We start from the raw sequence: 27393 nt of genomic DNA on the forward strand, positions 1-27393 counted from the left end.
ACAATGGATCACGGTGTGCAATTTCCCAAACTGTGAGCAAACACAAACTGGCCCTCTTTATAAACTGCCTTTGGTATTTGTTACAGTAATGGGAAATTAACACAATACAGGAATAAAACACACATTAAAAGGCAGATAGGAACGGCCCGTGGCAGTTTCAGATTAGTATACACTTGGTCCTTGGCTTTGTCCCCAGCCCCCACACTACACACACTGCAATACCCAGGCAGAAGAACTAAGCTCTAAGGTGCTTGCTCCTGATTATACTTCAGTGACGCCATATCTAAGCAGGCCAATACCAGAAAGCTTATCTCGGCATCTCGAGGTCTCCTATACTCTTAGTGGGTATGGGTCAAGCAAACAGCTTTAGTTGTTCCTCAGTGAAGGTTGCCAAGCGGCCGGAGGTGTAGTCCAATGTCCGCGCACGTTCCTGATAGGCACAAGGTACTTCAAAATAAAACATTAAAAAGAAATTTTAATCTTTTTTTCTCTTTGGTTTTGTCTTGATTTTTGTTTTTCAAAGGGAGTTAGCCACTATTCAAGACTAGAAGGGTAACGGTCCTCCAAGGAGCTGACGCTAGATCCAGCTTTGATTTGAAGCCAAGCACAGCCCGAAGAGATGCAGCTGTGTGTGGAACCCAAGGAGCTACTCACACTGGAATCAGATGCCTGGAGATCAACTGGCAGAGCCCCAGGGAGGCCTGGGGGGTGGGCAACATTGAGGCTGGGAAAAATGACACTCTCCTCAGACTCCGCCCTAGTTACACTACCACGCCTGCTCCCTTCTGGGAACAGCGTCTTATAGCCCCATTGCCTAACATCTTCGGTTGAACACATTTCCTGTCTTGCTCCAGAGCCACAGGAACACTGCAACCAGCACCTCAGCCTCCTGCGGAGGAGCTGTCTGAGATAACTAGAATCTAGCCAGGAAGCCTTTCTCTGGGGTGGTATAGAGAACTCCAGGAAAGAAAAAAACAAAACTCCTAGTCCCTAGCAGAAGTCAAGGATTTGTGGCACCTAACCCTTCAGCCTCTATCCACTGGGCTGCCTTTTTTATTCTCTCTGCTTGACACTCCGGTCTCCTCCGCGGGCCCTTTCGATCAAGGCAAATCTTTGCAGAAAAAGGAGGTGGCTGAAGGAGTCTGTTATGTTGTATTAAGAGGGCACTCCATGATTGAACTTGGAGCGACAACAGCTATACCTCAAACTAGGTGTAGGAGGCATCCTGGTTACCGCAGCATACTGGGAGGACGGATCAGCTATAGCTCGAAGGGGCGAGTGGTACATTCTGTAAGGAGCAATGTTGGGAAGGCTAAGAAGAGGCTGCAAGAACGGCTTATGAAACAGGAGTAGGGTTCGAATAGTGCCTGGCACATGGTTGGCAATTTGTGGTTGTGTGTGTGTGTGCATGTGGTGTGTATTCTTCTCTCTGTGTGTAACGTTGGTAATTAGGTAGCTCTGCTTTTCTTTAGGAAAAAAAAAATTCAGTCCAAGTCTAGAGCCTAAGGAACCATTCTTTCCTGTCTTCTAGTCTTGCCTACCCAAGGCCTCCATCCCACAAAAGTCCTAACTGCTCAACTCCAAAAGCTAAACCTTTTCAGGATATCCGATAGGGTAAGGCATTCTGAGCCAGGGCAGTGTTAGATGATTTTTTTGGTTTGGGGGCTATTCAACAATGTTCTAAAATAAAGCTTGGGCGTGTCCATCCTTTTACTTCTGAATCCTACTTCAGAGTCTTCAAAAGAAAAAGAAAAGCAGCATATGGACCCCCGAAGAATATTCTGTGCAGGCGCCTCAGGGACTTGGTGAGGGTAGGCGGAACGCAACTTAGAGGTGTGGCAGTTCCTGCCAACGAGTGCCACGTAAGTAGCGGGGCTGGGACTCACTTGCCATTTAATAGAAGTGGAGGTGGCGGCCTCTTAGGCTTCAATGACCTAAGCTCTTGAGGAAGTACCGGTAGGAGCCTTGCAGCCTGACCTCCACAGGGCCCAGAGGCGAGAGGGTCTCTGGTGGGGCCATAAGGATGCAGAGAGAGAGGATCATCCAGCTCCGGTTACCTGCCCTGGCCCGCGCCGGGTCCAAAAGGACCAGTGCGCGAGCCGCGCCTCAACCTGCCGGAAACGTCACGACGCCGGGCTGACGTCAGGCCAATGGGAGGCCGTCTTGGCCAGGGGGCGGGGCCGGAGGAGTTGGGCCGCGGAGGCAGTTGGAGGAGTGTGTGGGTTCTGCTGCTCGGCTGCTGTGGAGCTCCCGCCGCCGGTCTGTCCCAGTGCCCGCGTCCCGCGTGCTGCAGGCTGCCCGCTGAGCTGAGGCGAGGCCCGTCGGACGTTCCTGCCGGGACGCCGGGCTCGACGCTTCCCTTCGCCTGCACTTCCTGCCGCAGCGCGGTGCCGGCTGGGCGGGCGGGATGGCGGCCGAGGCCGGGGGGAGCGGCCGGGCGCCGACGCGACGGCTGCTCGTGCTCCTGCTGCTTCCGTTGCTCTGGACCCCGGCCGGGGTCCGCGCTGGCCCGGAGGAAGACCTGAGCCACCGGAACCAGGAGCCGCCGGCGCCCGCCCAGCAGCTGCAGCCGCAGCCCGCGGCAGTGCAGGGCCTCGAGCCGGCCCGGGCCGAGGTGAGAGCCCGGGCTGGTGGGGATGGGGAGGGCGGAGGCCGAGGAGCCGGCGGCGGGGTACCAGGCTCCGGCGCTGGCGGCGCCGCCCTCTTTCCGAAGCGGCTGGGGGAGGGGAGCGGGCCCCTGCTAGCCTCGCTGGGAGGAGGGTGACCGACTGCTTTTCCAGGCGCGGCCTTGCCTTGCCTGGCTCCTTGGGGGAAGGGAAAGTGAGAGCCCTAGCCAGGGGTCTCCAGAGGTCTTCTAGATCCCAAGTACCGACAGTCTTGCTCTGGATTCTGCGTTCTGCTGATCAAATGAGCCATACTGAAAAGACTGGAAATAGTCATCCCAAGTAGAAAGTTTTTAGTCTAGAGCAGCTGGGAGACTGGCTTCTCCAAGTATCATCACATCGGTCGTGTCATTGTTGAAGCAACCCAACCAGAGATGCTCACCCAAATTAGCTAGGCACACCCTGTGGTTCTTTGCCAGATACAGTGTCTAGAGATTATGCATGGCCACCCTCCCTTTTAAAAAAAACGTGCTTTGGCTTGAAGGATGTTGCCCTTGAATGCAGAGACTTGTGTCTAATGGTAGAGTGCTCTAGTGAGGGATTCCAAGACTGCATTTATAAGTAAACCAGAGCCTCATAGTTTCTTTAACCTTTACTAGATAGATAAAAATTAACCTCTTAATCTATGTTTGTAGACGTTCTCCTTTCTAGGCTACTTTCCTCTGAGTTGGACTCTCTATTTCCAATTTGACTCCTACATTCTGGAGTTTTTTAGGCTCTTAGTAGGGTCCATTTTGGCATTCAGTTTCCTACTTCCACCCCTGTCTGCCCTCTAAGAGAATGGCTGTCCTGACTTTAGTACAGATAGATAGATACTCATGTTCTCTTCATTGTTCTGTTCCAGCTAAACCCCAGGTCTTTAGGGACCGACCACTGCCTCACTGTATTCTAAAACAGTGGCTTCCAGAACTGAAACCTGACATGTGCTCTCTTGCCAGTTTTCCCTAAACAAAGACCTTAGGGCAGAATCCAAGCTTGAAGCCTGTGGCTCAGAACTCTTCCCATCTTCTACAGAAACGTCTGGAACCTTTCCCAAGATGCCCTTGTTAGAGGAGCACTTCTGAGAAATGGCATTTTTTATTTCTTCACAGTTCATCATGCCATACTGTTGGCCTCTCCAGTATTTTGTTTTTCTGTGTAGTATCAGAAGACAGGAGTGCCTGTAATTCTGAGTTTGGTTTTCCACAGCATGTACTTTCTAAGAATCACCTGTCCAGACTGTAGTAATGGTCTTGAGAAATAAGGAAAAATTCTCCTTCCTGGAAGTACTGAGGAAGAAGTCACATAAAAGGAACCTGTTAGGAGATTCAGTTACAGTGAAGTTGGGATTTAGTGAGAGCTACTAAGCAAGCAGAGCAAGCAACATGTCCTGGTTGTGGACAAGGACACAGAACCAGGACCTAATTCTTAGCAGAACCAGAGCTGGAAACCAGATCCCTCAGTCTCACCCTGCCAGGGCCGTTCTGCAGTCCTTGCTTGAACACCGCCCTGACCCCAGCCATTTCTTTATTCTGATGGGTTTTAGAGTTGATGGTTAACACCCGGATGCTAGATGAAGTTACGAAAAACTCAGGTTTTATTATCTGCTACCTGTGATTTTATTCATTAATTGATTGATTTTAGCTTAGAAAATTGAACTCCAACTGATGATTTAGTTGTTAATTCTCTGGCTCTTGTAAATGTTTAATATAGACAGACAGACACACACACACACACACACACACACTCTGTATGTGGGTGATCAGAAGTGATTGAACTAAAGAGTTAGTAAGTGACCTGATAGCAGTACAAATCAGGTGGCAGATGTAGAAGTGGGAGTCATTGGCCATCAGAGTTCAGGGCTCTAGTTTACAGCGAGGCATTGGGGTGGAGGGGCTTCTCTCTCTTGAGTCAGCAGCATTGCTGCCATTCAGATGACACAGTGTCCTGCTCGGACTGTCTCTGCCCTGTACATCTGTTTCAGAACCTGCTCTGAAATGCTGAGTTGTCATTGAGCGTCTGCCACATGGCATGAGAAGCTTGCTTTAAACCAGTCACCACTGGGAGGGAAACGGCCCTAGGTGCCACCGTGCAGTTTATGAATGTATAACGTTTTAGGCATTTCATGGAGGTTGTAGTCAGATTACAATTTTTGAGACAAGCTGGTAGGCACAGCTATATTTATTACAGTCTCTTTTGGCATTTTGGAGAAAATCTAACCATGTTAGGTAAAGGTCATAGTGATAAAGGCTGTATGTGTTGGCCTCAGTTAAGTGGTCTTGTGGATGCTTGTCTTTACAGCTAAGGAGTTGAAGGGCTTGCTGATGCAGACACTGGGTTTTTGTTTTAAAATTTTAATGGCTCTTTTTCATTAGGAATTGACAATTTATACTTAATAGCAAAACATTTGCTCATTTACGTTTTTGTATAACTTTTTGCATAGTTATAGAGTACAGTGAAAATTTGTTTTCTTTCATGTTTCTTAAATCATTTTATAAAAGTATCTCTTGCTTCTATGCAGTGATATGAATGAACAAAGTACACTTTAACAACAACAATATAAGTGGTTTCTGACTTGTTGAATATCTGGGTTTCAGCTGACTTTGCAACTGTGTGCAGTGGATGATTTAGAAGGATGGATATCATATGTAACCTTTCGTGGCCTCCATGTTGAGAGTGAGCTGTGAGAATAAAGGGAAGGCTGTCTTCACTGGCACGCTGGTGGAAGAGATGGTATAGACAAGTGGTTGTATCTTGCTGGGTTCAGTGAGGGCTGAACTTACAGACCAGGCTCTCTGTTGAGTGTTCTTTGTCTTTATAATCTGATTGCAAAGAAGGCCATTGGTGATATATAGTTGTCCCAGCCCTTGGGAAGTTGAGGCAGGAGCAGAGAAGTTCCCTTTGAACATACAGTCATGAGTAAACTAGTTTTAATGCTGCAAATAGTGGCCTTAGTTTGGTCTTGTTTTTTTCCTGGTTCTTTCCTGGGCAAAATACTAGATCCTGTATATTCTGAAGTTGGAATTAATGTGGCTGCGGAGCAGTGTTGGTAGCCCAATCCTATTATCTGATCCTGCAGAGGCTTTTGTGTTCACTCTCCTCTTGCTGCTCTTTGATTACTCACTGTGAGGACACCTCCACCGAAGCCATTGTTTTCATTAAACTGCATCTTCCTGCATGTTCTTCAGCACCCAGATTTCAGCCTCTTCATGGTTGTGATCGATGCTTTAAGCTGTGAAGACTCAGTTTCCCAAGGTGAACTCTGCATGAAATGATGCTTTTGGCACTCCATTTTTTTTTTTTTTTTTTTTTTTGGCATTATTATGTCATCAAAAGACCACTTAAGAAAAATCAGTAAAACTAAGTAATTTGCTTTAAATATGTAAATACATAGTAGAATGGTAATGTACATAAAACAAAGTTGCTAAATCAAAAATAAATCTTATGAAAATGTAATTGTTAAATATATTCTTTGATGGGAGTCCAATGTATCATTAGTAAAAGTAAAATAATATTTCAGGTCAGTGAAATTACCCAGAAAGACTTAGACATTGTAATGAACTTTGCAGTAAAATGCTTTATCAGGCCATGGTGGCATACACTTATAACCATGGGACTGAGTTTTATGTTAGTCTGGGCTATGCTGGTTCTTAGAACATTGTTACCGACCCAGCTCCATAGCAGGATGCTACTCCTGCCCCGTCTCTAAGCACTGTAATCTTTTAGAACTGGGTTTGTCTGCAGGGCCATTTTAAGTTGCAAGGCTTTTGTTTTGTCTTTTTGCATATTTAAGTGTTTTCTGGAAAGGCTTGTTCTGACTTTGTGGGTGCAGTTGAGACTTAGCTAGTTCTAAGCATTATTTCAAATACCATATCTCTGAACATGATACCAGCTTTTCTTAATAACTTCTTACTAAGCAATATATGAATTTTGAGTGGGATGGAATCAGTCTATTGGTGGCAAGCTATAGATTTTGTTCCAGAGCAGACATTCTTCCTGGTTTCATCATGAGTAAAAGGAGACGACAATACAGTCATGTTTTGGGAATGGAATTGCATCTTTCTTTGTTGTCATTTCCTCTTGGTAATGGTATGGTGGGTAACACACTATAATCTGAGCACTTGGGAGGTTACAGTAGGAGGCTTCAAATGGAGTGCAGCCTAGACTATGTAGTGAGACCTGGTCTCCAATAACCAGAGGATTCTAAATGAGGATTTGTGTGTGTGTGTGTGTGTGTGTGTGTGTGTGTGTGTGTGTGTGTGTGTGTGAGAGAGAGAGAGAGAGAGAGAGAGAGAGAGAAAACGTATGTGAGTAAGAATGGGTTTATGTATGTGTGTGAGAGAGTGTGTGAGTGAGAGAGAACATGTGAGAAAGAGTGTGTGTGTTTGTGTGTGTAATATGAAAGACATATGTATATGGAGTGAGTGGACGGGCGACTATTGTTTGTCTTGGATTTCCATCGTCCACCATTTGAGCCAGGGTCTCTTGTTTTATGCTGTGTGTGCCATGATGTATGTCCTGCAAGCTTCTGGGGATTCTCCTGTCCTTACTTCCCATCTTGTTGGAGGAGCTCTGAGGTTCTGGGCCTGTGCTGCAGCAGAGATGACAGACTGAGCCGGCTCCCCAGCCCTCTGCAAAGATTTTTTGTTTATTTAAGTACAGGTTGTTGATCCTGTTCTCAAGGTGCAGTTTGTGTTTCACATATTAAAATACAGAGTGATGTTTCTGGAATACTCTGAGCAAACACTCTAGTATTTCATGTCTTCCTGTGTAATGTGTAACTGTAAAGTGGAGGGCCGGGCCGGGGCTGAAACTGCACTCCCTTCCAGCATGGTGGCTTCCGTGCTCATTTCCTTTTCATGGTTTGGGTTTTGGATCAAACTGTCATCCCTTGCACCACTCCTCCTCCCCCTCCCCCTCCCCTCCTTGTTTTTGGTTGGAGGGGCAGTGCACTGACCTGTTAGAAAGTGCTCCACATTCAGCCACATTCCCAGCTCTTCCCTACTCTGCTCTCTGACCTCCAGTGCGTCTTGCCTTTGCCTCTTTCATTTTCTTCTCCTGTTGCTTCCTCTACTCCCGCTTACACAGTGTCCCCTGTTTGAGAACAGATGAGGGCCTTTTTTTTAGCACTACTTGCTCCATTAGTTTCTGCTCTGCTGTTTTAAAACCACTTCTATTGGAGGGGTTACCTGTCAGCTAATTTTTGCTTTAATCTTTCATCATCTGAGTTCCTCTTTGCCCTTCTATCCTTTTGAGACTTACTTATCTATAAAGAATACTAAGATCAGCTAGTACTCTCACCTGCACAGAGAGAAAGAGAGAGAGAGAGAGAGAGAGAGAGAGAGAGAGAGAGAGAGAGAATATTTAGGCCTCCATCCCATACTTTGAAGCATACTTGTAACCTAGCCAGCTACTAAGTCCAGAGCTCGTTTTCTGTCTTCATTTGACATGACTGCCTGCTCTCTTAAAGTTTGAAGCCTATCACCTCAGGTTCCGTTAGGATCACAGCCGTTACGGTTTTCTCCCAGTCAGGTGAAATGGAGTGAATATGACTGGCCTCTACCTAGTAGCTGGTGGTTGCCCTGATGCTCAGTATAATGATCAACAGTCTATTGTCACAGCTCAGTCTCCCTTTTCATTTCTGTCTGCTTTCCTCCCTCCTTCTTCTACCCCCACCACTAAATAGGCTTTCTAATGTATATTATATCCCAGGTTTCCCTTTTAAAGAGAGGTTTTGCAGGGATTTGATAGTTGTGGAGACTGACCTGGCAAATTAGTTATCTATAGATAGGTTGGTTATCCAACAAGCAAGATAATTTCTCTCAGGCATGGTCTTAGCATACTTTGGCAGCTGTACTTTGTGCTTTGTAGAAAAACCTCCACCTTGGCCTTATGGCCTTTTGAATGATTGAACGTACTACTTATATTATTCCAGGTAATCTGTTACATGGGTGCATGATGACAGAATGTAGAAGGTACAGAATTCTGGCTGTATGACTAGAAGCACTGTTTCGCTTTCTCATGTTTCAGTCTGTGGCTCAACAGACCAGATTACCACTGACTGGGAGGTGTTTTAAGTAAAGTTCCTTTGGAACAGAGCTGTGCTGTTTGAGAGCTGCTCTGAAGTTACAGCAGTGGAGTTCTAATCACCACAGGAACTGCAGTCCACGGAGCTGGAAAGTAGGTGGTTCTTTAAGGAAAAGTGGCTCACCCATTCTGCTTCTGTTTCTTTCTCTGGAAATGGCTACTGGTTTTAGAAATCAGGTGCATTCAGAATCACATGTGTAACTTCCTTCCTCCCATATATATGATAATGTCATGTATAATAAATATTTCATTTAAAGCATTTTACTAGTTTTTCAAAATTATTATTTGTCAAACATTCTTATTTTTATGCTTTCATAAATCTTGGATTTTTAAAATTACATTCATGTGTACTTGGGCCTCAGCACACATGGGTGATCAGAGGAAAATTTGTGGAATTCAGTTCTTTTTCTATCATGAGGGTCCTAGGGGTTGAACTCAGGTTGGGTTTGGAAGTAAGTGCCTTTACTGCAGAACCATTTTTCTAGCCAGCATATTTTATATGAATATTAATAGATCCCTGTTTGTTTCTTCATTGTCAGCATTTCATTGATATGTGTTTCTACTAAAGAACTGCCAGCTTCCCAGTGTTCCTGTCTTCACCTTTGCCGTTCTCAACCCTCTGTGACACATTATCATGGTCATATGTGGCTGGTTGTCAGGGACTGAGGATAAGGGGCTGAGCTGAGTTTGAGAAGTCTGGATTAATGGAACATAGTGAAGAACACTGGGGAGGGAATTCTGACTGCTGAGGCTGTGGTCAGCGGAAGCCACATGAGCTCTCAAACTGTGCTGCCCAGGAGCCACAGGGAGGAATCAGCACAGAACACACCACTTCAAAGATATGGCAATTTAAAAAAATGCTGCTTATAAATTAATGTTGCATCCTTGCTTTCTCAACTACTTTTGCCTGCTTTTTCTTTTTTTAATTTAACCATTATGAGGCAGATTTTTAGCTTGTATGTTTTGCATTAAGTGCTGCTGTGCTGGCTTCTTTGGGAGAAAAATTTTAGGAACTAGTGTGATTAGAAAGGAAGTATTGAAACTGAATAGATACAAGTAAGGATTTACATGTTGTATCTGGGCATAAAATCTCTCTACAGCTCATCAGTGAAGTAACAGGAAGTAGTTCATTTCAGAAAGTCTAGTCAACTGTTTCTGTTATGTGTTATGAGTGTTGCTGTATACTAGGCACCGTCCTGAGGACTCGATGCAACTGGAACTCTTAAGTTTGGGGGTCATGGCTGCTTTCTTGGCGGACGATTGAGTAAGGTCATATTGGCGATGCTTTGGATGTGAACCCAGGCAGTGTGATTCCAGTGCTGTGGATTTAGCCACTCTTCTAAGTCAGTGAAGGTTTACCAGACCAAGGAGCCAGTCCTTCCATGGTGATCAGTAGATAAATGCTAACAGATTGTTTTCTGATCTAATTCATACTTCATTTTTTTAAAAAATTGAGGCTTTCACATAAGAATTGTCATAGAATTTTATTGGAGTGAAGAGATACCATCACCAAGGCAAGTCTTATAAAGAAAAACATTTAATTGGGGCTGGCGCACAATTTCAGAGGTTTAGTCCATTGTCACCATGCTGGGAAGCATGGCAGTCTGCAGGTAGATGTGGTGCTAGAGAAGGAGCTGAGAGTTCTACATCCAGATCTGAAGGCAACAGAAGGAGGTGGAGCCTGAATATAGGAGACCTCAGAGCCCACCTACACAGTGACACACTTCCTTCAACGAGGCCACACCTCCTCCAGTAAGGTCACATCTAATAGTGCCACTCCCTATGACAAGGAATTGAAGCACATGAATTTTTGGGTGCCAAACCTATTCAAACTACTACAGGAGTATACTGTATTTGCATAATTTATACTCCCATACCCACTCTGACTTCACTCGTGTCCTCTCTCAAATTTATACATTGTTGTATGTACAGTATGCATGTGTGTATATACACAGAAACACATGATTATACACCCAACCTACTGAGTCCAGCTAGTGTTGTCTGTACTTGTAAATGCTCACCCTTTCATCCATAGCTAAGTGCAGCTCAGTGCTCATCAAAGAAGCATTTCTCAGTAGTCAGAGGCCACTACAGACACCTGAACTGGTCAAAATAGAGAATAAGTGACTGTGGGTGGCCCAGCCCCAAATGGGACAATTATGATGCTTAATTCTTACACATCTGTCTTCCCAACATCCTGATTGTTTGTAGCCATCCAGGGCTGGCTTAATAAGTGGAAGGAGCTATAGATGTAGTTTTCTTGTCTTACGTTTGGAAAGTTTTAAGAATATGAAGGATTGTGCTTTACTTTGTGTCATTCTTTTGTTTTCATTTTATTATTTTGTGTGTGTCCCCGTGTAAATATGTACATGCTAATATATACAGAAATCGGAAGGTAGCTTGGAGGAGTTGGTTCTCTCCTTCCACCATGAATCTTGGGCATCAAACTTAGGTATTCCAAGTTTAGCAGCAAGTACCTTTACACACTGAATCATTTGTTGGACTTATCCCTAAAATGTGTGTGTGTGTGTGTGTGTGTATGTATGTATGTATCTATCTATCTATGTGGTTGTGAGTATGTGCCACATACATGCCTATGGAAGCCAGGAGAGGGTGTGTGATGGTTTGTATTTGGCCCAGCAGTGGCTCTATGAGGGACTGTGGCCTTGTTGAAGTGTGTCACGGTGAGGGTGGACTTTGAGACCCTCCTCCTAGCCACATGGGAGCCAGTCTGTTCCTGGCTTCCTTTAGATGAAAATGTAGAATTCTCACCTCTTCCAGTGCCATGCCTGTCTGGACACTGCCATGCTCCTGCTTTGATGAGAAAGGACTGAACCTCTAAACTAGTAAGCCAGCCTCAATTAAATGTTGTTTTATAAGAGTTGCCCTGGTCCTGGTGTCTCTTCACAGCAGTAAAATTCTAGCTAAGATGGGGTGCAATGCCTTGTGTCGATGCTGAGAACCAAACCTGAGTCCTTGAAGAGCACTGAGCCATCTCTTCAACACCTTCCTTTATCGTATTCTTCAGGCAAATTCCATTCTTTATTTCATAGAAGAACAGACTAAATAATATGGCCAAAGACTTAATTAACCTTATAAAACCTTATATAACTTTATAAAAGCTTATAAAACCACAAAAATATAGTGTTTATTTCTATTGTAATTCAATTTAAAATGCAAACTTTTCTCTTTCTCAAGCTTTGGAGCCAAGTGATCTTATGTGCTATATAATGAAATTTTTCTTGGACTTGAGATTCTGAAATGTTGAGAAGCCTTTTCACACAAACAGTAGCTTTGTTTGGTGGCTGATGCTTGCATTCAAGTCCAGTGCTTAGGAGGATGAGGCAACGGGATGATGACTTTAGGACAGCTTTAGCCCAACAGCCATTTCCTGTGCCATAGATAGAGGGCAGTATAGGGAGGAAGGGTGAGGCAATCTGGCAGGTAAATATGTGCTTAGGATGTCCTACTTGAAGGGCCTGTGTGTTTTGGGATGTTTAATGCTCATAGACTATTGGACCAGCTAGAAGCTCATGTTAATGTTATCTGAGCTTAGAACTAAAGTGCTGATGGAGAGACAGTCTGTATTATGGTACTTGCTTATTTAGTAGTCTGGGCAACTCTTAGAGTTCATTTGTGCAGTAGTGTGAAGTCAAGTTTATGTCATATGTTAAGGAATAATGTACACAATAAAATTAGTAGATGATACATAGAGTATAGATAAAGTCACATAACATTCCCAGTTATGAAACCTGCACTCCACGTGCTTCCTGGCGTCTCATCTGACCTTGGAGTTGCAGCCAGTGACGTTTCTCAGTAACGAGCCAGGAACTGAGTGAATCAGATTTCACAAGTCTCACCTATCCTCGTCTTCTTTGTGGCTTTCCCCTCTTCTTTCCACTCCCCTTTTCCCCCTTTTTATGTTTTATAATCTCTTTAAACTGTCAACATCCTGGGTTGGCCTCTCTTAATTGCCAATCCCTGTGGTAGAGTCTTCATTTCAGGTGATCTTCAGAGATCAGTGCCTTCTTACAGGGACGGGCTTTAGAATGTTTCAGTGAACTTTGGGGATGCCAATTAAGTTTTGTGTTACTTTCATGTTAATACCCACCAAGAGGGCTTTGCCTTTTTACCAGATGACATTTCAGGATATTTTTAGAGTTCATCATCAGACCATCTACATGTGTAGCTATATTAAACTGTCTCACTAAAGCCACTTGTGCTTGTAGCCTCTGAGAGCTTTTTACTCGTACTTGGTGCTGTACCGTGTCAGGGAAAGAAGGTAGATAAACAGCATGCCTCCCACCAGATCAGTAGCGCACCTGAGTGAGAGAGCAGCGAATTGACTGGACTGCATGTTTAGAAAAGGTGATCAGGATATCTAGGTGTAATGCGCTCTTCTGAATTACTTTGTACAGAGAGCTGAAGTACGATGGATCACTGCCATTACTAATGGCATTGGGAGAAAGCAGTAAGTCAGTGGAATAACCCCTACCAATAATAATAACAACTACTCTTCTCGTTTAAAAGAATGTCAAGTAAATGACTTAAAACTGTCTTTGTTAATTTTCAGAAAGGATTTACACCAGCCGCCCCAGTTCTTTCCAACAGAGAAGATGGCGCTGCCCAGGCGAATCTGGGGTTCATCCATGCGTTTGTTGCTGCCATATCGGTCATCATAGTGTCTGAACTTGGCGACAAGACATTTTTCATAGCTGCCATCATGGCGATGCGCTACAACCGGCTGACTGTGCTAGCCGGGGCCATGCTTGCTTTGGCCTTGATGACATGCTTGTCAGGTAAGGGCAGTATAGTGAGTTGAGGGAAAGCGTATGTGTGGCTTGAATTGTCTACATTTACCCAGTTACATTGGAAACTGCTTATCCTCAGAATTAAGTAAGTAGCAAATGGTTTCAGTATATTACATTATTAAACCCGCATGTTACTGAAGTGGAATTTTTAGTTATTCAGAACCAGAGCCAAATACATACTCTTATCATTTTTCACTGGTAGTCTTTATCCTTAACACACACACACACACACACACACACACACACACACACACTAAATTGGTTTATTCTGTATACATGAGTGTCTTGCCTGCATGTATGTAGGTACATCATATAAGCCTGGTACCTCCAGAGTTCACAAAGGATTTCAGGTGGTTGTGGGCCATCATTTGAGTGTGGGGAACTGAACCTGGACCTCTGCAAGAGCAACAAGTGCTCTTAACCATGGACCCGTCTCTCTAGCCTTGATTCTCAATTCCTTAATTTTATTCTACTTCGTTTACTTTTTCTTTAGACCGGATAAACTTATTTGTACTTGCAGTTTTAGAACTAGGATTCATGAGGCCATAACAAACTGTGCTTTCTTCCTGAAGGGCACGAGGCAGCAGCTTTCAGTTTATTCTCGTTAAGCTTTTTCTTATACCTCTTATGTGGAGTGCAGCATCCTTTAGTCTTTGCATTTGTATTATTATTTGGCTTACTGCTTTATAGGCTCTAATTTTAAGGTGCTGAATCACAGAAAAGTCAGCTTAACCCTTAAGTAACGGACGATTATTTAGTTGGTACTTCAAAGCCTCCTCGAGTGTTAGAGCACAGTAGTCCGCTTGAGCCACAGTTGGGTTGAGATTGACCTCTCTTGGTATACCCTGGTAAATAAGCCAGCTGACCCCTGATTCTTAGCTTTTCCTCTCTGTAAAGTGCACATCATAGTTTCCTACCTATCTTATGGTTTCTGTTTTATAGTGATGGCATAATTTATTTGGAGGGCTTTGCCATTTACCTCTTACCATAATGAAACTAATTTATTAAAATGCAAAACAAGGTCTATTTCTGATTCTTGGTTGCCTTGATGCTTAATTAAAGCTTGTGTTAGATATTTTGAATACTAGTCACAATTTGAAAATTAGTGTAAATATTAATATTTTATGATAGCAACTAATTTTCTCTTTAGAAATAATGTGTTACAGAAGAAGGGATTAAAGATTGTAAGAGCCCTTACCAGAGTCTTACAGTAGTGTCTTCTGGACATGACAGACCCCTGCACTCATGAGCACACAGCAGCTGTGGTGACCGGCATAAGATCAAACCTGTCAGCATTCAGTCATGTAAACCAGGAAGGTTCTCATGATCCCCCCATCCCAAACTCAGGAGCTGTGGAGGGGGAGTTCATTTTCTTTAGGAGTAGAACTTCTGGCAGACCAGCCATTTTCTGGTAGAGGACTTCATAACCAGGAGTATATGGTCTTTATATATCATATATATTTGAAAGAAGTAATATTGCAAGAAATAGAGTTGAATCATGATTCACTTGGGCTATGTTGTCTGAAGGCTGTCAGGAGGGTCCAGCTGATGCTGTTGACTTCATTACACACGAGGGCTGTTCCTGCTGCGGACGCTCCTCCAGCTCTTCTGTGTGCCTCACTTTGCTTCACTCTGTTGTCTGCGGTTCGTCTCTCTTCTCTCCTACCTCCTGTCAGCCATGGGGCAGATTCAGATTGCCCTATTAGGACCTCAGCATCTTTTTATACTTTATCTGATATTATCTTAAGTTTTGTAAACTTAAGGAGTTGAAAGTACCTCATTTCTGGTATATACTATATAAAAGTAAATACACTTTTAAAAATAATTTTAAGATACAGCCAGTGCCTGGTCTTTAATAACAAAGACAACAAAAAGCCCACATACACATGGAAACTGAACAATACTCTCTATTCAAATGCATGGCCAAAGAAGAAATAAAGAAAGAAATTAAGGATTTTCTAGAATTTAATGAAAATGAAAGCACAACATACCCAAACCTATGGGATGCAATGAAAACAGTGCTAAGAGGAAAACTCATAGCTCTGAATGCCTTCAAAAAGAAACTGGAGAGAGCACACAGTAGCAACCTGATGGCACAGTCGAAAGCTTTAGAACGAAAAGAAGCAGACACACCCAAATGGAGTAGACAGCAAGAAATAAACTCAGAGCAGAAATTAACCAAATACAAACAAAAAGAACCATTCAAAGAATCAACAAAACCAAGAGCTAGTTCTTTGAGAAAATTAACAAGATCAATAAACCCTTAGCCAGACTAACTAGAGGGCAAAGAGAGAGTATTCAAATTAACAAAATCAGAAATGAAAGTGGAGACATAATAACTGAAACTGAGGAAATTCAAGAAATCATCAGATCCTACTACAAAAGCCTATACTCAACAAAACTGGAAAATCTGGAGGAAATGGACGAATTCCTAGACAGATACCAGAAACCAAAGTTAAACCAGGACCAGGTAAACCATGAAAACAACATGAAATACCTTGATGTGACCCTAACTAATCAAGTGAAGGACTTGTATGACAAGAACTTAAAATCTCTGAAGATGGAAATTGAAGAAGATCTCAGAAGATGGAAAGATCTCCCATGCACATGGACTGGAAAGATCAACATTGTAAAAACGGCCATCTTACCAAAAGCAATCCACAGATTCAATGCAATCACCATCAAAATTCCAACTCAATTCTTCATAGAGTTTGAAAGAGCAATTTGCAAATTCATCTGGAATAACAAAAAATCTAGAATAGTGAAATCTATTCTTAACAACAAGAAAACTTCAGTGGGAATCGCCATCCCTGACCTCAAGCTATGTTACAAAGCAATTGTGTTAAAAACCGCATGGTACTGGTACAGAGATAGGCAAGTAGATCAATGGAACAGAATAGAAGATCCAGAAATGAACTCTTACACATGGCCCCTTGATTTTTGACAAAGGAGCAGAAAACATTCAATGGAAAAAGCACAGCCTCTTCAACAAATGGTGTTGGCTCAACTGGCAGTCAGCATGCAGAAGAATGAAAATAGATCCTTTTTTATCTCCTTGTACAAAGATCAAGTGCAAGTGTATCAAAGATCTCCACATTAAACCAGGTACACTGAAACTATCAGAAAAGAAAGTGGGGAAGAGCTTAGAACACATAGGCACAGGGGGAAATTTTCTGAACAGAACACCAATGGCTTGTGCTCTAAGATCAAGGATGGATAAATGAGACTTAATGAGATTGCAAAGTCTCTTTAAGGCTAAGGACACTGTCAAGAAAACAAAAAAAGATCTTTACCAATCCCACATCTGATAGAGGTCTAATATCTAATATATACAAAGAACTCAAGAATTTAGATTACAGAGAATCAAACAATCTTATTAAAAATCGGGTGCAGAGCTAAACAAAGAATTCTCAATTGAGGAATATCGAATGGCTGAGAAGCATCTAAGGAAATGCTCAACATTCTTAGTCATCAGGGAAATGCAAATTAAAACAACCCTCAGATTCCACCTCACACCAGTCAGAATAGCTAAGATCAAAAACTCAGAAGACAGCAGATGCTGGCGAGGATGAGGAGAAAGAGGAACACTCCTCCACTGTTGGTGGGGTTTTAAGCTGGTATAACTACTCTGGAAATCAGTCTGGCGGTTCCTCAGAAAATTGGACATAGTCCTACCTGAAGACCCAGTTATTCCACTTCAGGGTATATACCCCAGAGATGCTCCAACATATAATAGGACACATGCTCCACCATGTTCATAGCAGCCTTATTTATAGTAGCCAGAAGCTCGAAAGAACTCAAGATGTCCTTCAGTAGATGAATGGATACAAAACTTGTTGTATATTTACACAATGGAGTACTACTCAGCTATTAAAAACAATGACTTTATGAAATTCCTAGGAAAATGGATGTATCTAGAGAATATCATCCTGAGTGAGATAACCCAGTCACAAAAGAACAGACATAATATGCAGTCACTGATAATTGGATACTAGCCCCAGAAAGCTCTGAACACCCAGAAACAACTCACAGACCATATGAAGCTCAAAAAAAGAAATGCCAAAAAAGCAGAAGCCTCAGTCCTTAAAAACAAAAACAAAACAAAACAAAAAAAAAAAAAAAAACCAAACAAAACCAAGTGTATACCACCCACTCAGAGTGGGGTACACCTAGACCATAAATCATTACTAACTCAAGAGCTAAGAAGATAGCCTTGTGGCAATTTTTGGTATTTAAAAATCATTATGTTTAATCTCTACACACCAAGAAAACCTTGACTATTTCCATGTTACGTTTTGTTTTACATGTACTTTATTTATGCTTATGGTAACTAGTAAGATTTCAATGCATACTATCAAACCTTTAAAAAAATCAAGTACTGACAAAATATATTCATATGGTTTTATGCCAAAATGCTTTTAAATAATATATACATGTATCTCTTATTTTTTTTTATAAATAAAGTTGAAAAAAAATGATACAGCCAATGCAGGCCTCGAGAGATGGCTCAGTGGGTCAGTGTGCTCTTGCTGGGTGAGAATGAAGACTTGAGTTTAATTCCCAGAATCCACAGAGAACACAAGCATTGTGGGGCGGAGACAGTGGTGTTCACTTAACAAGTGAAACTGGGAGCTTTAGTTCAGGGAAAGACCTGATGTCTTCCTGTGGCTCTGTGTGCACACTTTTAACTCATGAATATACACAACAAAAAATAAAAACAATAAAATAAAAGTCTGAGGCTGGAGAGAGTTTAGATGTTAACAGTACTTGCTGCCCTTGCAGAGAGAGACCCAGATCTGGCTTCCAGTGTCTCGCCCAACCTCGTCCCGCAAGGAAAAGATGCAACAAGGCCAGGTTCTTCTCTCAGCGGTTTATTCAGGATTCCTTCTTGATGCTTTTGTGGAGGGGGAGCCCCGTGCCGGGGGCGGGGGGGCTCTCTCCTTTTATCCTCCCTGCTGTCCACCAGCTGAGGTGTCTCATCAAAATTGGTCAGTAACATGGCATGATACAGGCGCATGTGCTCTTGGGGTGTTTACTAGTTAGAGAGGGCGGAAGCCAGCGCCATCTTAGGGTTCGGCCCTTTGTCTCCAAATCCAATACGGGCTCCCTACATTCCAGCACCTACAGGGTAGCTCATAACCATCCCTACCTCCAGTTCCAGGGCCACCCACTAGGTGTTCTCTTCTGACTTCCTCAGGATTGGCATGCATGTACACAAAACACTGGCATCCATGAAATGAATAAACAAATAAACAAGATGTACCCCATCCAGTGGAAGAATGAATGGGTGACTGAAATAAGATCTTCCCACTGGAATCTTAGATGCATTATTGTCATCATCACTCCTGAGGAAACACGTACGTCAAGCCAACAGTTGGAAGTCTGGAAATGGGTTCTTCCTGTACTGTTTTCCTCATGGATCTCTGTTCCAGTCATTGTTAAAAAGCGTTGCGTGCGTCACGCTAGCTTATATTCCTGTATGAAAAGTATATGATGCTGAAGCTTAAAGGTTGATTGTTGAAGGATTCTTTTACAGTTAAGTCTCTAAATATTCATAGATTGAATTGTCATGGTTGTTATTAGCATATAGTTAAAGTAAATATATCACAAGCTTAATCATATTTTAAGATGGGAACTTAACCCCATTAGTTTGTGGATGAATATTTATTGCTAGAGTAAAGTAAGAAACAACATCAACACTGGTTTGCTTTGAAAAATATTTTTAATAGCTGAGAAATTATACACACATAAATAGATATTAAGGAATTCTGTTACAGTCATGCTACTTAGTTCAGAGCTCCTGAGGTCAGTGTCACAAGTCACATGATGAGAAATTACCTTTAATGATTTATGAAGTGATAGCTAGCTCAGTAAAGTTGTTGTGTTACTTTTGTTAACCATCAAGTAAGTATATCAAATAAAGTTTTTCTGAAATATATAATACTGTTTTTACACTTGGTTGTCCTTGATACAGAATTTTAAGTACCCTAACTGTTGTATTTAGCAATAATGGAGAAAACTGAAATATTAACTTGAATGAACTGCTGTGACTTACGTGTTTGAGTGCCAGGAAAGGTTTGCTTTGTTTGTTTGTTTGTTTGTTTGTTTGTTTTTGAGATAGGGCTGCTTTGTGTGGTTCTGGCTGACCTAGAACTAATTGAGCTGCCTGTCTCTGCCTCCCAAGTGCTGGGATTAAAGGCGTGCTCCACCATCACCTGGCTTAGAAAATGTTTTTTTAAATAAAACCAGAGGAACAAGAAGAAGAAGGGAGAAAGGCCAGGCGTAACAAATACCAGAAGGGGCTGCTCTCAGTAGAAATGCTAGTTACAAGAGGGAAGCGCTGCCAGGCTGCCCCAGCCCAGACCTCACTTGTGTAGCACCCTGTCTGCAGCAGTGTGTTCTGCAGTGTCAGACGGGAATCTCTGGGGAAACAGGTCATCCGCTTATACCATCCACTGACCTTACTGTGCTGACATTGCTCTCATCTCCTGTCCCTGAGCACAGCTGATCCTTGTCCAGTGGGCCTACATTCTATGCTACATCTTTATTTAGTAGTCACCGTGGTGTTCAGACTGCATGGGAACACAGTTGTGCTTCAGAAAACATTGTTACACTTAAGCACTGGCCCCTTAGACAGCGAGCGATACAGAGGAATGTGGGTTTGAGGGCAGGAGCCCAAAGCATAGATTCTGTGTGTGCTTCTGCGCTTCTGGGCCTTGAGACAGGAGTGTAATGGGGGCTGGGAGTATCTGGGTATTCAGGCACTCACTGGATGTCACCATCATAGGTTCTGTGTGGGTTGGGAGGATTATTGTATCTGAAGAGAAAAAGAAAATAAATTTAGTGGATTTCAAAAGATTTTCTACATTTTATATCAATGCTTAATTTTTTTTTAATGGAAGTAGTTTTATTTCCTTTTTTCTATTGTATATGATGTGTATGTGCTTGTGTGACTGTGGATGTCTGTGTGTATAGTGCATGTGTGGAGGTCATAGGACAGTCTCATGTACTTGTTGGTCTTCGCCTTTCACTTAAGACATATAGTCTCTTGCTCACCACTGTTGTGATCCCAGCTGATCCATTCTCCTGCTCTGACTCCCATTCCCCTTGCCGCACATGAGCACTAAGATATTGATGGGTGCGTCTATGTGTAGCTTATGAGTTTATTCAGACTCAGGTTCTCATGCCTGTATAGTAAACATTTGACCCAGTGAGCCGTTTCCCCAGACTTCTGTGGAGGTAATTTTTAAATCCATAAAGCCATATAGGTGAATACTGGCATACCTTTCTTGCTCAGATACACCTATGATTATTACCTTACCAGATTCCTTTAGATCTGTGTAAAAAATTTGAATATGTTTATATTATTTCTGTATCTAGGTAAATAGTTTGTACTTATATACTCATTTATACCTGTTATACAGAGATAGGTAGGTAGATAGACAGACAGACAGACAGACAGTAGGTAGGTAGGTAGGTAGGTAGGTAGGTAGGTAGGTAGGTAGGTAGGTAGGTAGATAGATAGAGGTAGGTAGGTAGATGGAGGGAGGGAAGGAGATGATAGGTAGATAGGTGTAGGTAGGTAGGTAGATAGATAGATAGATAGATAGATAGATAGATAGATAGATAGATAGATAGATAATCTACCATATTACCTTTTCTGAGGCTTTACGGCACCTGTCTCCACCTGTATAGTCCAGGCAAGATTAAGTGTGGTTTTCTATTTTTAATCTGAAGTACTACCTAGACATTTATTATACTTTATGATATCAGCAGGTTTTAGAGAATAATGTCATGCTCTCTCCCAAATCCCAAAACTCTTTCTCTTTTTGTGTGCATGGTTAAGCTCAGGTTACATATTCTTGGCTAGGAGCTGCAATGGTGTCATGTCTTCAGAAGAATATCCCGTGGAATCATGTGGCATTCACTTTTTTTCCTCATGTGGCTCACCCAGTATAGGATTTTCTTACTAAGTCTTCTCTTGCAGCTAATATTCTGCCTGTGAAGAGACTCTGAAACACGATAGGTACCTTGCTCTTCACCAAAAGTTTCCCCGAGATTTAGTGTAATTCTTGCATATTTTCCCTTGATGCTTTCAAAATGCTAGCGTCTTCCTTGTGACATGTGTTCCAGACATGAGTGACCTCTGACCTGTACATTCCTTCCTCCCGCTCTTATGCACATGAGTTTTCTCCAGCTGTTTGTAGACTACAATGTCCAGGCTGGCCGGTGGGATCCTGCCTGGCTGCCTTTTTCTTGTGGCAGGTTCTTGCTCTTCTCAACCTCTAGTAATAAGATCTTATAGGAATATTCTGTACTTGCTTCACATCTTCTGGAAATTTCCCCAAAATGTTCTTTGTTACTAAAATGTCTGTTTTTTGGCCCTTTTAGAAGGTAAGAGAGAAAATACATGCCATATTGGTTCATCTACACATACCTATAAGGAATTTTTAGTATTGTTTCATAAGATGTACTAAGGTTACAGTTAAAGAGCTGTAAGAGAATCTTCTCCTTTTTATTATCTACAACAAAGAAAAATGTATGTCTAGAGTAGAGTGTGACTTACAGTTTATAACATCTTGATGTTCTTAGAGGACATAATAGTCAACCTAGCACAGATGGAAGGGAAGGCAGCCATTAGTTGAGTATGAGTGGAGAACCAGTCAGTATATTAAGAAATGTCCCTATAGCAGATGTGTATGCCATCGAAATGAGGCCATGCCAGTCTTTGAAAGCCAGTGGGCTATGCCATTCTAAAGTTGTGGAAAGAACCAGAAGTATTTCAGGTCATTAACATATTTTGTGTCTAATATGAATCAGCCTTTCTTCAGTAATGTAAATTATGATTTCTTGATTTAACTGTTTCTTTGGTCTGTTGTAGAAAGCACTGTTAACACTGTTGACATTTCCTTGCAGTTTTGTTTGGCTATGCCACAACAGTCATCCCCAGGGTGTATACATACTATGTTTCAACTGCACTCTTTGCCATTTTTGGCATTAGAATGCTTCGGGAAGGTTTGAAGATGAGCCCAGACGAGGGTCAGGAAGAGCTAGAAGAAGTGCAAGCAGAGTTGAAGAAGAAAGATGAAGAAGTAAGTTGGAAAGCACTGTGTACATGTGGATTAGCTTAGTTTCCACTCTTACTGTACGTGGCTCTGTGTGTGGGTTACTGTGAATGTGGCAGGGATGGGAGTATCCACAGGTACATCTTTAGGTTCATGGCATATGTTGGAATTGTGGGAACTGTTCTACGTGTTTCTGAAGCGTCTGCTCGGTTTGCTGAGGAGTGGGGAAATTGACAGTATTTGAGGCTGGTGGCCAAAGGGCAGTTGGAGGATACAGGTGTATTTTCTTTGGAGAATATGCCATATGATTTAAAAATGACTTTATGCTATATTGATAGGCTTACTTGGGCTAATGGTATTTTTTATTTGTTTCAGTTCCAACGAACCAAACTCTTAAATGGGGCAGATGTTGAAACTGGTACAAGCACAGCAGTACCTCAGAAAAAGTGGTTACATTTTATTTCACCCATTTTTGTTCAAGCACTCACATTAACATTCTTGGCGGAATGGGGTGATCGCTCTCAACTCACTACCATTGTTCTGGCAGCTAGAGAGGTGAGTGTACCAAGACTGTAGTCGGCCACAGGGGGACTACGCACACTGGAAGTTTGACACATCTATTCATTTTATGACCTAGAATTAGCCTCTTGAGTTTTCTCTGTGTCTCTAGTTCTTGAACCCAAATTTAATTTTTCTTTTCTTTTTGTCTTGCTGAGCTCTGTTATTGTATTTTGCCAAAAATAGAGCTGTGGCTGGTATCTTTGTTGGTTGGTTTTCTGCTCATGACTTCTGTGTGCTTATTGGGAATATAAATTAGTATATTACAAGCTTATTATCCTAGCACTGAGGAGTCTTATAAATGCTGATCTTAAATTTGTGTCATACTAAGACTGGCTTAAAAACAAAGAAAAATGTAAAGAACAGAATTGTGTCACAATGGATTTGTTCACTCACATTGCACTCCAAGCAGCTCTTTGATTACCCATTTTTTTCAACATTGCTTTAACGGTTCAGAGATAATTTCCAAAGTACCTTTACTCTGAGTTCTCTCATTGACCCAAAGAGGGTTACTTTTAAAATACAGAAAACACAAGTCGGATCTACGGACATGAGAGTGCGTACAGTGCCCATCTCGGGACTGCTCCATCTTGTTCTTGTAGAGCGTGTTTGCTCCACCTCAGCTCTACAATGCACGTGGCAGTGTAAGTGTCCAGAGGCTGGAGAGGTGGGCTGCCTTGTGTCAGGGCCAGAAGTGAGCTGCTTTCTGTCTTGCCTTTGAGTACATGTATTTAGAAGATCCTCTTGGTTTGCTGTTGAATGGGGATGGATCACCGTCCCCTCCCAAGCTGTCACTCTTCACAGATGCCAGTGTCCTGATGAGCCTGTCATTTAAGCCATCGCACACAGAGACATTGAAACCCTTGGAAAGGCCTGAAGTGAGAGAACCTAAAAAATGCTTTATTTGGAGATGGAAAAATAAGAAAAGGAACTCTCCCATTTGATTCTCATAAAACAGGCTTTAAAAATTCTCCTTAATGGCTATTTATTCATCAGCTTTTAGAATTCCAGAATTGGGCCTTGAAAATGAGGCCTTGTGGTGGAGGAGATCCTGCGGGGTCAGCGGTTGGGGCACTGCCCTGCAGTTTACCCATTGTGTGGGTTTCTGCCTGCAGAGAAGATAGAACGGTGTGGAGGCCTGTCTAGTCCCCAACCCAGTACTCATGGGTTAGGCACCTATACTGTATGGTTCTGTTCCTTTAACAGTCATCTCTTTTTTTATGAATCATGCTGTTCTGCTTTTGAAAGATCTTTGTTAAAATAACTTTATTTAACCCAGTGATTCCCCCCCCCCCCCCAGTACCATTTTATTTTCAGATGGAATGAAGCATCTTCTGGAGTAGCAGTTTGTGGCGGTGGTGCACTCTCAGGTTCAGACTGTATATATGTTGCCTTTTAACTTCACAGCAGCTGGCTGCTGACCTGCTGCTTAGCTTTCTTCATCCCAGCCAGCTACAGTGCACTCCTGGACCCCAGCATTCCATTCCTCTCTCTCTTATAATATAGACCTTTGCCTTCTCTCAGCTTAATTTTGTGAAGATTTTATGTATTACTCCCTCCACTCTGACTTTAAGGGGGAAATAAAACCCCTTATTCGGTCCTTCTATCCCATTACTGTGGTTGGTTAAGAGGACCTGCTCTACCGCCCAATTGCTGATCTCACAGGGTAGGATGCAACTTGATATCTATGCTGATTAGGTTATGGTAGAAGGTTCCACTTATGACTTGTGGGGGCACCATTCCTTGGTCAAGGGCCATGAACTGTATATAGGTGAGCTCAACACAAGCATTCATGACCATCTGCTTCCTAATTGTGGATACCAGTGACTTTCATGGTTCTTTCTCCATGATGAACTGTACTCTTGGCTTGTGAACCAAAATAGACCTACCACCTTTAAGTTGCCTGTTCCAGTTTTATCACAGCACCAGAAAAAATAAGACTTCAGAGATGTTCACCAGTGCTAAGACCTATTGAGGCCAACTACCTCATAGTTGGTCCCTTTTTTTTTATCACGTGTCTTCTCAGTTAACTTGGCTTCACACCTGATTGCTTTTACAGTATCCCTTGTCTTCCTATCCAAATGCTTTTCTCTTGCCTCCATCTCCTCCTACCCCAGTCCAGTCAGTATTATTTCTTAGCAAAGTTCTTATTGCTCCTTGGGCTTATTCCCATCCAATTCGTTGTCTCCATTGAACGTTGAAAGCAGAAATCTGCTTGTGTTAAAAGACACAGCCAGTGTCTCAAGACAAAGGATATCTTTAGAGTTCATGGGGACCTCTTGTAGCTAGGCATAGAACCTTGGCCTCTGGCACAGGAGTTACATGGCAGCCTACAGCCTTGGCTCCCACCCTTCCTGACATACTCTTCAAGGACTCTTCTCCAGGGCCGGTGTTCTTCCTCCCCAAATACATGTGGGGTTTTTACCTACTCTTCTGGGTTATCTTTCTCTGTAAAGACTTCCCATTCATTTTAGTATATTCCTTACATTCAGCTAAAAACATTCGGGCTAAGAATCAGGATCTCAGCTCTCAGAAGCACAACAGTACAGTTCCTTGTAAGATGTATACACTCAGCTCTATCCTTGACTGTTCACATTCCTTGAAGCAGCTCTTTGCTGTGTAATAAAGTTACGGTGTACCTGGATTTGTACAAGCGCTTCTGGTGTTTGTGGTCAAATCCCATATCCAGTTCTATTTAATACTGAGCTTTCTCAAACTTAACATCTCCAACTTAACAAATTAACCCTGCTACATCTGCTTCCAGGATCCCTATGGTGTAGCAGTGGGTGGAACAGTGGGACATTGCTTATGCACTGGATTGGCAGTAATTGGAGGAAGGATGATAGCCCAAAAAATCTCTGTCAGAACTGGTAAGGTCTCACTTTTTAATGAAAATGCAAACAATCTTCTAATGCTTGCAGTGCTAGCTCTTACAATGTTTCCAGAGACCACCTGGTCTCTGTGCTTCCCCTCTAGGCCTCAGTACGCATTGCCTGTAACTGCACTGACTCGTATGTGTACAAATGAGAAAGTCACAAGTTTATCTAAAATATGGCCAGACTCATTTTGCAAGCTGGTGAAAAACTTGTAGAAGTGTGTGGGTGTGGATTTTTGGCCTGCAGTATTTGATAAGCAGACCTTGTGAGAGACTTGACCATTTTCAACATTTAAATCAGGCTGGAGTCTGAGCCTGTGGGCATCAACTACAGGCTTGGGAGCAGCACTTTCATACAGTGTGCCATCTTGGTGGCCCTATGTAGACCTGAGTTTTTAAATGATGAGTTACTACAGTCCAACTGCTTTCTACAAGCAGTGCTCAGAGAACAGGTCTGGCTATAAGGGAAGAGGAATTGAGGCACTCTGTGCCATTGACGTGCCCAAGAGCAGTTATGAGACTGGAGAACGGGGACACTTGGTTTTGTTTGCATGTCACAGTGGAAGGAACATTGACTCACTTTTCTCTTTTCCAGTGACAATCATCGGAGGCATCGTGTTTTTGGCGTTCGCATTTTCTGCTCTGTTTATAAGTCCAGAGTCTGGTTTTTAAAAAGCTGCTCATCTATATTCAGCTGAAGATATGCAACTTTTCTGTACATAGTGTACATTACAACTAAAAGTAATGGAAAATACTGTATTTTGTAGCATTAATTTGTAAGTTTGACCCATTTAATTATTATGCCCAAAAGATATAATCATTGATTTTATTTGTAAAAATTTTTAATTTTTAAAAAGATGTTTGACTCCTAAGTGTGGGTTCTCTCTAGCTTAATTATGTTGACACCTCAGCCCCCACTTCTGCTTGACATGTGTGTCCACTGAAGTGAGGCTGACCATTGAGTTTTTCTTGTAGCATGACCCCTTTATAAACACATTTTCTCCTTGGTCACTGGGGTGTTTAATGTATACCTTAGCATTTCCTTGGGGAGAAAGAATGAATTATTTCTACTTTTAAAAACATATTTCTGAGCCAGTACAGTAATCAGTCGTTTTATCTTGTCTTTGGGAATTAGGATTAAACAGAGGATTGAGTGTTAACTGCTGTTATCAGTAACAATCGGTAAGAGTTGCTGGCAAGGTCTGTTCTCCCTCTTATTTTCTTTAATTGGGTAGGACACCCAATATAAAAATAGTCAATATTTGACAACACGGACTTACCAAATTAAAAGAGAATACTATGAATGTATTCATATTTTTCTATATTGAATAAACCATGTAACAATGTAAACAAAA

At 42.4% G+C, this 27393-nt stretch overlaps 1 protein-coding gene across 1 annotated transcript; it reads left to right on the forward strand.

Annotated features, from left to right (window-relative positions):
• The first annotated feature begins 2201 nt into the window (after positions 1 to 2201).
• On the forward strand, positions 2202 to 27393 carry TMEM165 (transmembrane protein 165). Its single transcript, XM_080929845.1, has 6 exons — positions 2202 to 2614; positions 13303 to 13528; positions 22457 to 22632; positions 22981 to 23160; positions 25928 to 26033; positions 26634 to 27393. The coding sequence occupies exons 1-6, from the start codon at positions 2408 to 2410 to the stop codon at positions 26708 to 26710; spliced, it is 972 nt and encodes a 323-aa protein (XP_080785971.1). The 5' UTR covers positions 2202 to 2407; the 3' UTR covers positions 26711 to 27393.

Source organism: Micromys minutus, assembly GCF_963924665.1.
Source record: "Micromys minutus genome assembly, chromosome: 1".
NCBI classification, from domain to species: Eukaryota; Metazoa; Chordata; class Mammalia; order Rodentia; family Muridae; genus Micromys; species Micromys minutus.